The sequence below is a fragment of the Mus musculus genome, chromosome 5, assembly GCF_000001635.26.
Source record: "Mus musculus strain C57BL/6J chromosome 5, GRCm38.p6 C57BL/6J".
Lineage (NCBI taxonomy): Eukaryota > Metazoa > Chordata > Mammalia > Rodentia > Muridae > Mus > Mus musculus.
Genome location: NC_000071.6, coordinates 27753723 through 27769132, shown reverse-complemented (window position 1 = coordinate 27769132; position 15410 = coordinate 27753723). Strand labels below are relative to the sequence as shown.

Here is a 15410-nt window from a genome sequence, read left to right as displayed (position 1 = left end):
TAGTCAGTGCTGGTCTCTTGCTGTGTTCACGAAGATGCAGGTTTAAGTGTGGGATTCCTAAGTCTGTTTGGATTTAGACATACACTGATGTCTGAATTGATCTGAGGGGCGGGAGTTGCTCTGTCTGACACTGTTCTCTATGACACTGGATCCAGAATGGAACTGACTCAGCTAGCCATAGCAGAGGTAATACAGTGCTTTCAGAGAGTCTGTGTGCAGAAAATGAATTTCAGAACGTCAAACAAGGGAGGTTTAGTTTGATTTTTTGTTGTTGTTGTTGTTGCTGTTTTTGATCAAGGTGGAGAGGGGAAGTGACTCAAACTCCTGTTTGATGGCAAGTCTGTCCTAGCTAGGTCTTTATATTCTGGTGGAACTCCGGTGGTAGTGTTTAAAGGAGGGGAGTTGAGAGTTGCTGCTGTAGTTAGCATGGCTACATGGCCAGTCCCTGGGACTCTTCCTCTCCCTTGGGTCCCTCGGGTTGCTTTGTTCTCAGTTTGGGGCAGATGAGATGGGAGGGAGGGTGCTTGTCTCCACCAGTGATGTTAGTGGCTGTCCTCGCCTGGCCAGGTTCTCCTGACTTCCTATTGTTTCTTCTTGTGCACTGTTTCTTCCTTGGTACGGTAACATTTCAGCCTTCGCTTCTAAGCCGAGGGCAGGAACATGTCTGTTCTTCTCCTTTTTGTTTTGTTTGTTTTGAGGCAGAGTTTCTCATGCAGCTCTTGCTGTCCTAGAACTCTCTCTATAAACAGGGTGGCCTCGAGCTCAGAGCTACACCTGCCTCTGCCTCTGCCTCCCAGGTGGACTACCACCGCTGCCTTCCTTCCATCATTTTACCAGATGGCTTCCTCACAAAGTCTGCTGCATTTTACTGATCTCTCAGAACCAGAAGTTGGTCCAGAGGGCCTGCCTGGCTGCAGATTCTCCCGTGCTTGCCCTGGCAGCAGCTCCTGTGTTGCGAGGCATCTCTTCAGGGTCCTTGTGCAGAGGACACCAGTGTGGCAGATGGCTGCTTTGCCTATTCATGTGACAGGCCATCTCTGCAACTGTCCCATCTGTTGCCTCTTGTTTGAGGAAGGAGAGTCAACAGCTGTAATGATTTCTCAGGAAGCCGTCCATTCTAAGTACTGTTTTCGGTACTGCCTATGTCTGCATACAAAACAAAAGCAAAAAGAGACTTCTTTCATGAACCTTATTCTTATTTTTTGAGATTTTAATGTAATCACATCATTTTCCATTTTTCCTTCCTCCAAACCCTCTCACATCCCCCTGTTCTCTTTCAAGTTCATGACTTCTTTTCCATTCATTGTTGTTACATCTGTGTGTGCACACCTAAATAGATATAACCTGCTTAGTCTGTATGCTGTTTGTATGTTTGCATGTTTAAGACCTGACCATTTGGTATGGGATAACCAGTGGCTCTGCTTTTCCCTGGGGAAGACTACTGCTCTCAGCTTTCCTTGGTTGCCTGTAGTTTTTTGTGTAGGGTTGAGACTTCGTGAGCTTGATAATATTTTCTGTATCATTCCAGTTTTAATATATGTGCTGCTAAAGTGAACATTATTCATTTAAAAAAATCTTTGCACGTAGGTGCATATTTATACACGTGTGTGGATGTGCTTGTACTACAGCATTCATATGGAAGTCAGAGCAAGATTTAAAAGTGTCAGGTCCTGTCTTCCTTCCTTTTTGGCACAGAGTCTTGTTCACTGCTATGTAGCTAGTCTGTGTGACCAAGAGCTTTCTTAAATCTCTAGTCTTTGCCTCCCTTCTCCCTGTAAGAGCATTAAGATCGAATGTTCATGTGCTCCTGTGCCTGCCTCTTATGTGGGTTCTGGAGGTCAGAGCTCTGGTTGTCAGACTGGCATGCTTACTCCCCAATACCTTCCTCTTCCTCTTCTTTCTCCTCCTCCTCCTCATCATTATCATTACAGCAAGAACAATAATAATTATCTTGTGTAGCTCAGGCTAGCCTTGAACTCCCTTTGTAGCCAGGGGTGACCTTGGACTTGTTATGCTCGGTCCTCCATTTTCCAAGTATTGGAATTACAAGTCTATACCATCAAGCCCAGCTTTCATTTGCCTTTAAGTACACCTTTAGCTAGAATCCCTCCATCCCTTTTCTATGTTACATCCACTGCCCAGGACAAGGTGCAGTGCAAGAGGAACAGGTGTAGCTGTGGCCTGAGTTGCTTTGGTGGTAATAGTGGATCCCCTGCCTCATCTGAGTAGAGGTGACTCCTAGAAGCAGGAAGATGTAGAACATGGCTCCTGTGGAAAGACCTGAGCCAAAGCTGCCACTTTCTACTGCACCCTAGTCAGTCAGAAACAGAGCAGGCTACAGAGGAGGGAATTGCTGGGGAGATTGCCTCATTCCCTGTAGCCCAGGCTGCTCCGGCTCACACAAGAACAAATACTGCCACTTGTTTATTTTGTTATTCTATCCCTATTCTCTAAGATGCAGCAGCTCTGTGAATCAGTGCCCCCAGTGTGTGTATGCGTGGGGTGGAAGGTGGAGGGGGTGGGGGTAGGGATTGGGTTTGTCTCTCCCAGTGGGTTCCAGGGCTTGAACTCGGGTTGTTAGGCTTGGGTAGCAAGCACTCTACCTGGGAACATCTCCTGTGTTTGTTAGTCTATTTTCTGTTTTATAATTGGGTGTCCTGCTCTCTGGATGTTGAATACAAAGTATACATGTGAGAGCAGTGTGGTGTTGCTGTCTGGTCTCCATTTTGTAGCAGTTTGGCATATCAGCCACATGAATGCACTGTCACTGTTACTCGCTTACGAGCCGGTAGTGCCTCTCAGCAATTATTAGTAGCAACTTGGCCCTCTTTTTGTTTTCTAGATCTTACAATCCCTTTCAGCACCCACAAAAAGCCTAGAGCAGCAGGTGGCCCGTGGCCAGCAGGGACACCCCAATGCCAGTGCTGTGCTGTTTGGCCAGGCTAAAGGTGCTCCCGAGACACACGTGTTGCAGCAGCACCACCCTCCCCAGCAGCCTCAGCAGCAGCACCCAGCCCTGCACCTCCAGCCCCAGATCATGCAGCTCCAGCAGCAGCAGCAGCAGCAGCAACAGCAGCAGCAGCAGCCCCAGCCCTACCCCCAGCCTCCATCACATCAGTTCCCGCAGCAAGTCCATCAGCATCAGTTCTCTCAGCAGCAGCTCCAGTTTCCACAGCAACCATTACACCCTCAGCAGCAGTTGCATCGTCCTCAACAGCAGCTGCAGCCATTTCAGCAGCAGCATGCCCTGCAGCAGCAGCTTCATCAGTTGCAGCAGCAGCAGCTCCAGCACCACCAGTTAGCACAGCTCCAGCAACAGCAGCAACAGCAGCACAACCTTCTCCAGCAGCAGCAACAACAGCAGCAGCTCCAACGCTTGCAGCAGCAGCAGCAGATGCAGAATCAAGCAGCACACTTGAGCCAAGCGTCCCAGGCACTACAGCACCAGGTTCTACCCCAGCAGCCCCTGCAGCTGTCCCTGCAGCCCCCACCTCAGCAACAGCAGCAGCAGCAGCTTTTTGGACATGACCCAGCAGTGGAGAGTTAGTACTGGTTCCTATTTTCTCACAAGTTACAAGCTTGCGTAAGAGCATGGCGCCTATCAAGTAACTATGGCTCATGGAGTGAATCTCATACCTGTTGAACAGGCATTGAGAGATAATTATGGCTCTTTGTATTTGCACACACTGCAGTGAGGACCAGTGTTCACAGAGTATGAAGGCTGCCTCAGGACCAGTGCTGAGGATTTAGTGTTTAGACCTAAATTATGTCTTGTTTTTAATGATCTGGTTTTAGATTGATTAGTATATTTGTGCAACTTTCCAGATGTAGTTAGATTATGGATTCAAACTAAACTCATCAAAATGCACTTTTAATTTATGTTCGTGTCTGTTATTCTAGTTCCAGAAGAAAGCTTCTTGCTAGGATGTGTGTTTGCAATTGCGGACTATCCCGAGCAGATGTCGGATAAGCAGCTGCTGGCCACCTGGAAAAGGGTGAGTTGGGGAAGCTGAGGGCTGTATGTGTGATGGCCTGGTTGGGTTGGCTTCCATGTGTGCACTTTGGTGGGCAGGGAGGGGTGCCCCCCTCAGTGCTGCCCTCCATGGGAGGTGCCCATCACTTTCTGGACTTCTGTTGCTTAGGTACCAGGTGGAGTGTTAAGCTTCATTGTTCTTAAAATTCCTTCAGGGGTAATGGTTATGTGTAATTGTCTTCTGGTGTAATTGTGGAATGATAGTCCATATATTTTTCTTTTTATTTGTTCTTTGTTATGGATGAAAAAGAAAACTTTGGAAAGTCTTCCTTGCAATCATGCTACAAATCAAAATGGAGTAATCCCTTTCTCTCCCTGCTTTACATAGAAACCAAGTTTAGGATAGTCCATGGCTGGACTGTTCTTCTCTGTAAGCATTGCTGGTGTTTAAACCTCTGCCAGATGCCAAGTGTGCAGCAAGATGGCAATGTTGAATTGGGAGAGGCTGGGCAAGGGTTAGACAGAACTATGTTAAAGCCGATAGAGGTGATCCATGTGTCCACAGGAGAACTTAGAGCAAGGATAGGAGGGCTGACCCAGTCAGAGCCACCTGATAAAGGTGAACCTGCAGCAGTAGTGGGGACTGTCATCAGTCTCATCCTGGCCAGTTCTTGACTAAGGGAGAGCAAAAGACAGAGGCTGTCTGTCTTCCAATACTTGATGCTGTGGCAGTGAAACTTGGATTTTTTCTTACAAGCCATATAGAAAAGGGGTGAATGGAGTAGTTAGAGGATATGTTGTGTGGTAAGGTATAGATAGACTCTGGGCTTACCAGGAGGGGGAATGGTAGACCAGCCAGGAGAGGATGATGCCTAAAGATAGGGAGCAGTGAAGTGGGGCATGGAGAAGCTTCATGAATAGGTAGAGCCAGAATCCAAGATTGTGGAATAGTAAAGTTTGGAATTTCATATGCTTGTTTGAGGTAGAGTCTCTAGAACTTGTGCTTGAATTCCAAAAGATCACTCTGAACAACAACTTGCAGCCACTTGGTTAAAAGTATATGTCACCACCCCCAGTTTGCAGGGTGCAGGGAATTGAGCCAAGGGCCTCTTATATATGTTGGACAAACTTTTGTTAGCCAAGCCAACACTCCCTCCCAGTCGGTTTGGCCTCCTCAAGTTGGCTTGAAGGCTTTTTGGTCTTTTCCTGATTTTTGCCTTCTCTTACTCTCAAGAAGCAAGAGGCCCAGCACTGTGCCAAGCTCCCAGCCCTGCAGCACCACGTGATGGCAGTTGGGACAGAGAAGGGAAGAAAGCTGTCAAGAACAGCTTACCCCAATGGAGACACTGGCAGACTAAGCAGGGGGAGAGCAGTGCTGGACCAGGGGACAATTCAGGGCACTTGAAAAACTAGAGGCTGGACTGGCAAGATGGCTCAGTGGTAAGAACACTGACTGCTCTTCTGAAGGTCCTGAGTTCAAGTCCCAGCAACCACGTGGTGGCTCACAACCATCTGTAATGGGATCTGACGCCCTCTTCTGGTGCATCTGAAATCAGCTACAGTGTACTTAATGATAATAAATAAATTTTTGGGCCAGAGCGAGTAGGAAAACCTGGAGCGAGTGGGGCTGACTAGGGCAAGCAGAGGCCCTAATTTCAATTCCCAACAACCACATGAAGGCTCACAACTATCTGTACAGCTACAGTGTACTCATAAACATAAAATAAATAAATAAATCTTTAAAAAGAAAAATAGAGGCTTATTGAAGGGAGACTGTGATCAAGGCCAGGACATGGTCTATGGCTCAGTATAGCATGTGAAGCCAGTATTAGTTGAGGGTGGTGCTTTCTGAGTCTAGTACTCTGCAGCCTGCCCACCACATGAATGTGGGAGTAGAGTAAGGATGAGTACAGGTGTCTAGCTCAGAGTGCTCACCTCCTCCCCATACCTCTCTTTAGAAGCCACTAATCCAGCAAGGGGTACATGGCAGCTAAGGAATAGGAGTTCTTGGGTGAGTATGAAGGGAACTCCAAGTAGATGTGAAACAGAACCAGAGTTGGCAGGTCAGACAAGGAAGATTGTTTGCTCTTGCTGAGGAAGCCAGTGAAGGTTCTACTTCCCTCCTGGGTAACTCCTGAAAAGGCTTGAGGGAGCGCTTGCTATACCCTGGGCTAGCCAGGGTCCCACCCTATGGGGCCTTCCACTGTGTGAGTGGCCATAATACAGCAGTGACTCTTTCCTCTTCTTTGAGTGACTCCAGACCAAGAGCAAGGTGTGGAGGAGCCTCTGGCAATGTGGGAGGGAAACCGTGAGGATATGTGTTGTAAATGCATACTTTAAAAGCACCTCACATTTCTCTGAAGATTTTAGGAGTGAGGCTGGGTAGAATACTTTCAAGACAGCAGATGGTGGGATGAAAGTCATGGTTAGCACCAGGAAACAAAGCCTACACTAGGAGGAACATTTGTCTTAGGTGCCATGGGAGTGCTTGGCCACCTGGATGCCTTGGCCCTCACACAGGAACATCACTGGGTGATGTGGAAGATCAGAAAACAGCGGAGTAGCACAGCATTTGTGCATTAGAAAATATTAGTAATTATCAGAAGACACACGCAGGCAGTGGAAAGCAGATGAAGCAACGAGCTGCTGGCGCTGTCACAAACTTACAAACAGTTAAAATAGAAAGAATCCCTGCATTTCAAGGTGGCAAGTGAACCGAGAGTCGGATTGAGTCCAGGTCTTTCTTGGGGTTAAGCTTACTTTTTAGCTGGTGTACTGTAATGTTCAGTTTTCTGTGGTGATGGCTGATACTGAGGGTATAAAACTCACAGCAGGATAGAATGGTCCCTTCTCCAAAACTCGCGTGTGCGTGCATATGTATGTGTATGTATGCATGCTCATGTGTGTGCTCACACCAGCCACGAGCATGTACTGCTTGTTGAGGCTCAAGACAGTGGATCCTTTGAAGCTAGAGATTCAGGCAGATGAATGCGTGCTGGGAGGTAGACTTGGGCTCTCTCAGAGAGCAGCTCTCATTCATCTCTGCTGAGCCATCTCTCCAGCCCATCAGTTATAGTTTGATATTCTGATGGGACTTTCTGATACAGTGTGAAGGTTTGTTAGGGTGGTGGATCTGCTCTGAGAGCATTTGGTAGTTAGTGGAGACACCAGTGGTTTCCATTGTGAAGTCGGATCTACTGGACACTGTATGCCACCCAGGCAGTTCTGCCACACACGCCACTGACCAAAATGTCCACAGTGCTGGGGGGAAGAAGCTCAGTTTTAAGCAAAACCGTTGCATTCCTGTTTCTTTGAAATGACTGAATGGTATAGTGTTACTCTGAGTGCTCGGGGAGATTCTGCGAATGGGGAGTGCGGCACGCCAGGGTCATCTGGCCTCTGTTCCTAGCTGGCTGAATTGAAATCACAGTTGGTAATAGTCTGAATAATTGGAAGTGGTGACGGGTTTCCTGGATCTTTTGTGTAGATAATCCAGGCACATGGTGGCACTGTGGACCCCACTTTCACAAGCCGATGTACACACCTCCTCTGCGCAAGTCAAGTCAGTAGTATGTACACACAGGTAAGAACAGCTGGCCACCCTGGTTGGGAGGATGCCACAGTGTTATATTCATCCCTAGAAGCAAGTGCTTGCTGTGTGTACTTGTGGAACAGGGTGTCATGTTGTGGGAAATCGTAAAAAAGATTGGCAATTTCCTGCACTATACCCAACTACTCTCTGCCCATGATCCCACTGCCTCTAGGCTAGCCTCTGTGTGAGCTAGTCTTCCCAGCTCCTGTTCGCCTCCCTCAGAGCTGCCCATTCATTCTCAGCCATCTACCCCCTGTGGTCAGTAGTCCCAAACTTCAGTAACCCGGTAAAATCAAAACTCTAGAAGTCAGATTTGTATAACAATAAATTCTCAATTCATAAGATCCCCACACAATTTCAGAGCCAGTTGATAATGATACAAGCTGCCCACCTAGATTAGACAAATTATCCCAGTTATTCTATCCTTTTATGAGATTATAACTACCTGTGGCAATTTAAAGCAATGTGGAATCTGGATCATCTTCCTCTCCTTCCAAAATCTTCCTTTTTTCTCCCTCTCCTCCTCCCCTGTCCCCATCTCTGAAACTCTTCTCTCGGTCTCCCTTTTCCCTGTCCAATCACAGGCTTCTTGTTTTATTAATATTTAAAGTGATTGGACAGGGAAAATTCTGCTACATCATGTGGTCCCAGCAGCCTTGACTGAATCATGTATCAGAGTCCAAGATCGTAAACTTTCAATCCCTTTATCTTTACCGTAAAGAGGCAGGTGTCATTGTGCCAGGGAATCAGACTGAAGATCATGCACGTTAGACAAGTGAACTACAAACATACCATCTCACAGTTCTTGGAATCTTCCAAAGAATATTTTCCTGTCTCCAAAGTTAAAAAAGCCACTTTGGTGAGATAGATACTATTGTGGACAGCTTTGGGCAATAGAGAGGGAATGGGACGTTCCAAGCAGAGGCAGACAAAATGCGACACCCTCCTAGTCACCACCAGATGGGATTTGGTACCATCTGGGGCTTTACATGCAAGGGCCCCTGAGGCCAAGACCCAAGAGAGCAAGTAGTTAGCTCTAGGCGGTAAGCCCCCATCGTCGCCTCTTCCCTGAGGCTTTGATTTCTCCTCTTCGGTTAAAAAATCTTCCTGCGCGTTGACAGATGAATGCTAATAGATATGTGCATAGACTTTAGGAGCACCCTGTTAGGTCCTGTGACCTACTCTGGACTGTGCACCTCATCTGTGGTGTCTCTTTGTGGGGGGATTGTGTTGTGTCGTTCCTGACTATGATTTTTCTTTTAGGCTTAATTTTAATCTTGTGTATGTTTCTTTGTGGGTGCATGAAACATGTAGGTGCCCTGTGAGGCTTAGATCCCCTGGAGGTAGAATCTTCAATTCACTTGCTTTGGGAAGGTGGCCCCAAATTGTACAAGCCAACCATTCTCTAGGCCAATAGCAAAGAGCTAGAAACAACATAATTGTTGTTTGTTTGCCAGGCACTACGGGAGAGAAAGCGGTGTGTCACTGCACACTGGCTCAACACAGTGCTGAAGAAGAAGAAGCTGATGCCCCCTCATCGAGCCCTGCATTTCCCGGTGGCGTTCCCACCTGGGGGCAAACCCTGTTCACAGCATGTGAGGCCATCCCCTCTCCTGCTTGACATTCCATAGTTCTGTCCCAGACCCCTGTATTGCCTTTCACCCCTGCGTGCCATGGCTATGGTAGCAGTGCCTGGCACAAGATATGTCATTTTCCCTTGCTGACACTTCAAAACCTAGGATGAGTCACCCACTGTTAGATAGAACTCATGGGTACTTGCCACCAGTTGACCCAGAGCCTGGACCATTGAGAAGAATAAAGACCTACCCTGTGTGTGTGCTCAACATAGTGACCTGAAATCACCTGGGCAATGTTGCACAGATGCCAGAAGTCCTGCCCTGTGAGAGAAGCCCTATCTCTTGCCTTAGGATGCTGTGTGCTTCATGGTCTATCTGTGAAGTTTTTCTTGAGATGCTTTAAGAGATGATAGTTCCAGATACATCCCTAATACTGTAAGATCGTGACAGAGCAGTCAGAGCCATTTGTGTTATATTTCATTTGCTCTTTTCTCCCCAGATTATCTCTGTGACTGGATTTGTTGACAATGACAGAGATGACCTGAAGTTAATGGCATACCTGGCAGGTGCCAAGTACACAGGGTACCTGTGCCGTAGCAACACAGTCCTCATCTGTAAAGAGTAAGCTGGGCTTGGAAGTTGTTTCAGTCCTGCTTGCCCCCAATGGAGAGGGATGTACAGATAGTTGGGGGGTTTGGTTGGTTTGGGGGAGGCATGGCCTCTTATAAGCCAAGCTTGTGGCAATCTCCTGCCTACAGCCCCCTAATGCTGGGATCCCAGGCATGCACCACCACACCTAGCAGCAGTCCTTCCTTAATACATCATAGTTTTGTGTGATTTCAAGTGTGCAAGTCCAGAAGACAATGACACAAAGGCCTGAGTGTCTGTCTTCTCAGCTTACTACTCTTCAGTGCCTTCAGTCTTTCTTTGGTGGTGGTGGTGGTTGTTTGAAGTGGGGTCTCTAAGTAGTCCTGGAACTCTGTGTACATCAGGGTGGTCTTGAACTCACAGAAATTGATCTGCCTCTGTCCTGGGTGCTGGGATTAAAGGGGTGTGTCACCAGACCTGGCTTTGCCTCTATTTTTTAAAGATTGGTATTCACAGCACTGCCAGCAGAGCAGCTGTGAAGACTTGACTAGGTGAATGGATGAAACAATAGAACTTGAACTGATGAGTTTAGATACCTGGAATAGAGTCAGATCAGAGCCTGACCCAGTTGGAGCCCTGATACCCGTGGTGGGCAGCTTGGATTGCTGGCAGTGTTGCTGAAACATGCCTGCCACTTTCATTAGTTTTATTAGCTTTTTTGAAAATAGATAAAACTTCATAGTAAGATGAAACTAACATTGAGTAAATGTGTTTCCTCACAAAAAAGACCAAGCGGCTTGAAGTATGAAAAGGCCAAAGAGTGGAGGATCCCATGTGTGAATGCACAGTGGCTGGGGGACATTCTGCTGGGGAACTTTGAGGCCCTGCGGCAAGTGCAGTACAGCCGGTACACCGCCTTCAACATGCCGGACCCCTTCGTTCCCACTCCACACTTGGTCTTGGGTCTTCTAGGTCAGTGGCAGTTGATGTGCCCTCAAGCCTGCATACGTAGCTGCTTCCTTTAGTCCCTCTGCATAGCTGCACTTCCTCCCATGCTGCCCCACTTCTACATGGTGTGGTTGTGGGTTTGTTGTCTGAGCAGCTCTCCTCCTCACTGTCACTCCCTGATGCTGTCCTGCCCCATGTGTGCTCATCCTTTGATACTGTACAACCCTCAGGGGAGGACTGCCCCCAGAAGATAGAACACTCAGGGGAGGACTGCCCCACAGAGGATAGGGGATATAAGATGAGTGTACAACCCTCAGGGGAGGACTGCCCCACAGAGGATAGGGGATATAAGATGACTGTACAACCCTCAGGGGAGGACTGCCCCACAGAGGATAGAACACTCAGGGGAGGACTGCCCCACAGAGGATAGGGGATATAAGATGACTGTACAACCCTTAGGGGAGGACTGCCCCACAGAGGATAGGGGATATAAGATGACTGTACAGCCCTCAGGGGAGGACTGTCCCACAGAGGATAGGGGATATAAGATGACTGTACAGCCTTCAGGGGAGGACTGCCCCACAGAGGATAGAACACTCAGGGGAGGACTGTCCCACAGAGGATAGGGGATATAAGATGACTGTACAGCCCTCAGGGGAGGACTGCCCCACAGAGGATAGAACACTCAGGGGAGGACTGTCCCACAGAGGATAGGGGATATAAGATGACTGTACAGCCCTCAGGGGAGGACTGCCCCACAGAGGATAGAACACTCAGGGGAGGACTGCCCCACAGAGGATAGAACACTCAGGGGAGGACTGCCCCACAGAGGATAGAACACTCAGGGGAGGACTGCCCCACAGAGGATAGGGGATATAAGATGACTGTACAACCCTCAGGGGAGGACTGCCCCACAGAGGATAGGGGATATAAGATGCAACACAGCTTTTTAAAGACATTTTTTATTTATCTTTAAAAACTTCTGTTTGTGTAAATATATGATGCTAGGTTTTAATTCTACCTTTCTAAAATGAACATTTCTCAGGTTGTGTTTTGACATTCCCCTGTGAAGCCCACTTTGCTTTATAAATCTTCGGTCATGGGAAGCGTTGCTCTGTGTTCCTACTGGACACCCAGCACTGTATAGCTGTTTGTCCCAGTGGACTGCCTGGTCCTTGCAGGGTGCACATCTGGTGTCAGATCCACCTTGTTGCACAGCACAAGCTGTTCCCATGGCCAGCACCTGTGTATTGGACCTTGTGGGTCCTACTGGGCACATGGTGCATACCCTTGGTGAATCACCTGTCCTGGATCCTGAGCTGCAGTATCATAGCTACACTTACCCTAAATGAGTATTGTAGACAAGCCTTGTGTGTCTACTAGGTTCCCTGCCTAAGAAGGCCTTACAGCAAAGTTTTGTAGACATTCAATGTGGAAGATGACATCTTTCTCTTTCAGATGCATGGAGGACCCCAGTGAAGGTGACTGCAGAGCTGTTGATGGTATGCCAACCCCACACCCCATAGAGGCCATTGCTATACACACACACACACACACACATCATTAGCCACTCCTGTATGTCACCCCACACGCCCCACTGTGGACACTCCTATATGCTACCCCACACATCTCACTGTGTTTACTCTTGTATGTTACCCCCCACACACACACCCCACTGAGGACACTCCTGTATGTCATCCCACACATCTTACTGTGGACATTCCTGTATGTCACCCCACACACCTTACTGTGGACACTCCTGTGTGTCTCCCCCAACCGCCCCTCTTCCTCTCCCCCCCCCCCCCCCAAACACACACACACACACACACTGGCTGTTGCCGTGCCACTCAAGTACAGTGAGGATGTTCATGATTGCTGGCTTCTTGTTCCTTGTTCAGTCGCACATGAAGGGTATCTCCTCTGTCATCAGTGTGTTAGCATACCAGTCTGCATGTTTCTCTATTGTATGTGTGGGTGGTGATTGTGCTCATATGTATGTGAGAATCTTTGCTAGTGTCAGAGAGCCATGTCACACTCAAGGAGCTAAGGAGCAGGACTGTCATCAGATGTCAGTTTTTCATAAGTAGTGGACAAAGCCTTGAGAGTCACTAGAAGTGGCAGAGGTATGGCCACACACAGGCCACAGGTCAGAGTTCCCTATTGTTGGGAAACGTTCCTGAGGGTTCTTGGGTAGGGTCACATCACACTGGATATTCTGGTGAGCTGCTTCAGGATAGAGCATTTTGGAAGTTGATTATGGGTTGTCTGTTAGGAACTCTCTACATTCTCACCTTTAAGGCTTGATGAGCCTGTGGCTTTGTTGTATTAGTGTTTACTCATTTAAGACCTATTGTTCCTGCTGGAGAGATGGCTCAGCTGTTAAGAGCACTGGCTGCTCTTCCAGAGGTCCTGAGTTCAATTTCTAGCAGCCACATGGTGGTTCACAACCATCTGTAATGGGATCTAATGCCCTCTTCCGGTGTGTCTGAAGACAGTGACTGCCCTGTGTCATGTAGCTTTGAATCAGCTGGAATGGCCATTTCACATGGCCCAACCAATCCCAGATGACATAGAATTGAGGGTAGGACAACTCAAAAGCCTAGGATCAGGGCCTGGGTGGCAGCTGAGTTGGTCAGCTTACCAGTTCTCCCGTATCCGAACTACCAGGATCATGTCTCCACCACTTAGCCACACTATTAAGCCATCATCAGGAGACAGGGCCAACTCCTGCTCTCATGCTCTTGGGGCCAGCTCACCCACACTCAGGCCTCCAGTCAGCTCCACTGTGCTACCCAGTCAAGGTGTGGGGTTCACTTTCCCAATTGCTCCAGCTTATGAAGGGCTGGGTCAGTTCTCTGGCTCTCATACCGTTAGGGACTGGCCCACTGGTGCCTTCACCTCCACTGTGTTGTCCAGGCTCTGAGGTGCAGGGCCCAAGCTCCTCAGTGCTACAGCTAGTGACCATGTAGGGCTAGCTTTCCCAACTACCAAAGGTGACAAGGGACAAGGTGGGGGGAGGGCATCACACTACCCCACCTGGCCCCCCCACTCTGGTTGTTTTTTGAGACAGGTCCCATATAGAGCCCAGACTGGCCTTGAACTTAATGTATACCTGAAAATGACTATAGTGCTAGAATTGTAAGTATGAGCTACCATGTGGTGATTTTAAAATGGGCTTGTAGAGCCAGTCACGGTGGAGAGTGAGCCTGTGTCGTGGGCTGGGCAGTGGTTCTGCACCCAGCCCTTTATGTATTCGCAACAAGGGCTTACTTGTAGAGGCTGGCCTTGGACTCAGTATAGCGTAGACAGGCCCAGCCAACTGAGTTTACATACAGTATGAAGAGTAATGTCAGTGTGGGCGGCCCCTGATGTGGGGACCCCACAGACAGTCTCCATTCCCTGCTTCTGTCTGGAGTGGTGGCTTGAGCTGGTGGGTAAGGCTTTTTGCTGAGGGAGCTTGGGCTGGTTCTGGTACATGAGGCTCTTGCTAAGATTGAGCACCTTACCTTGCTCATAATGGCACCGATGATGTGATTGTCACTTGGTATGTAGTGTGAGACTTCTGGTTTGAGGCTAGTCTTGCTTTACGGAGATGTGTTGGCGCTGATAATGTGTGCTATATTCAAGGTTGGAACAGAGCGCTTGAGTGAAGATGGGGAGTTGATGGTTGAGAGTTCTGAGAAGTGAAGGGAATGGGCAGGCATGTTTAGATATCCAGAGATTTGGTGACTACAGTGGGAGAGAAAAGAAAAGGCAGGTCTCTGCTCCTGTCCGGGTCCACCCTACCTAGTGAGGGCAGTTGCTCTCCTGTTGATTGGGGCAGAAGGTGTTGGTGATGTTGTGTCTTGGAGGCCTCTGTATTCGGAGATCAACTGAAGTATACAACATTTTATTTACAGGGTGTAAGATTACCTCCTAAGCTGAAACCAAATGAGGTCGCTAACATCCAGCCTTCTTCTAAAAGAGCCAGGTATGTGCAGCAGGGCAGGCTCCTCCCATTCCTCTGTCCTTTACAGGTTGGCTTTGGAACATTGCTGCCAACTGTCATGTTTCTGAGAGTTTTCATAGTAAATTGTATCCAAGGAGCTGGAGAGATGGGTCAGTGGTTAAAAGCAGTTTCCAGCATCCACATGGCAGCTCTCAGTTGCCTGTAACTTCAGTTCTAGGGGACCTGATGACCTCTTCTGGTCTTTGTGGTCACCAGACCACGCACATGGTACACAGACACACATGTAGGCAAAACACATACATATAACTGTAAGTTGGATTTAAAAGGATTTACTTTTGTCACATGACATCCCAGCGTCTGTTTGACAGATACTCAGTGATTAAGCATGTTTCTTTCTTATTTATTACAAATAAAAACCAGGACCTTTTCTCAAGCAGAACTTTACCCAGACCATGTGTGAGCAGCGCTGTGGGGAGTCGCGCTGCCACCTGCAGTGCTCCAAGTGCACTGTGCTAAGCCACACTGGGTTCTCCAGTTCTCGGGGAGGCCACCTTGGGAAAGAGGACAGACTCCTGAGTAACTTCTGTGCCTGGCACTCTGCATGCTGATTGGCTGTTATTACATGCCTACTTTTTTGGTTCATCCTGAGGCAGTGTGGCTGGCCAACAGTCTTGCCTTCCTGAGAGCGGAAGCAACACTGAACTGAAGCAAGCTAGGAGGCTCTATTCTTAGGATACTCAAGAGCTCTTGGCTCCATGTTGTACTTGGTGAGAGGGAACTGTT

The 15410-nt window shown here is 48.2% G+C and overlaps 1 protein-coding gene across 5 annotated transcripts in view; it reads left to right on the top strand.

The window, feature by feature from the left end:
• Paxip1 (PAX interacting (with transcription-activation domain) protein 1) overlaps positions 1–15410 on the top strand; it is a 51593-nt gene that overhangs the window by 22540 nt on the left and 13643 nt on the right. For all 5 annotated transcript variants that reach the window (NM_018878.3, XM_006535758.4, XM_030254708.1 and 2 more), the window contains 8 exons: positions 2843–3542; positions 3901–3995; positions 7461–7556; positions 9023–9160; positions 9642–9763; positions 10518–10702; positions 12137–12180; positions 14578–14648. In NM_018878.3, the coding sequence (NP_061366.2) occupies positions 2843–3542; positions 3901–3995; positions 7461–7556; positions 9023–9160; positions 9642–9763; positions 10518–10702; positions 12137–12180; positions 14578–14648 (1451 nt within the window). The remainder of the gene's footprint in view (positions 1–2842; positions 3543–3900; positions 3996–7460; positions 7557–9022; positions 9161–9641; positions 9764–10517; positions 10703–12136; positions 12181–14577; positions 14649–15410) is intronic.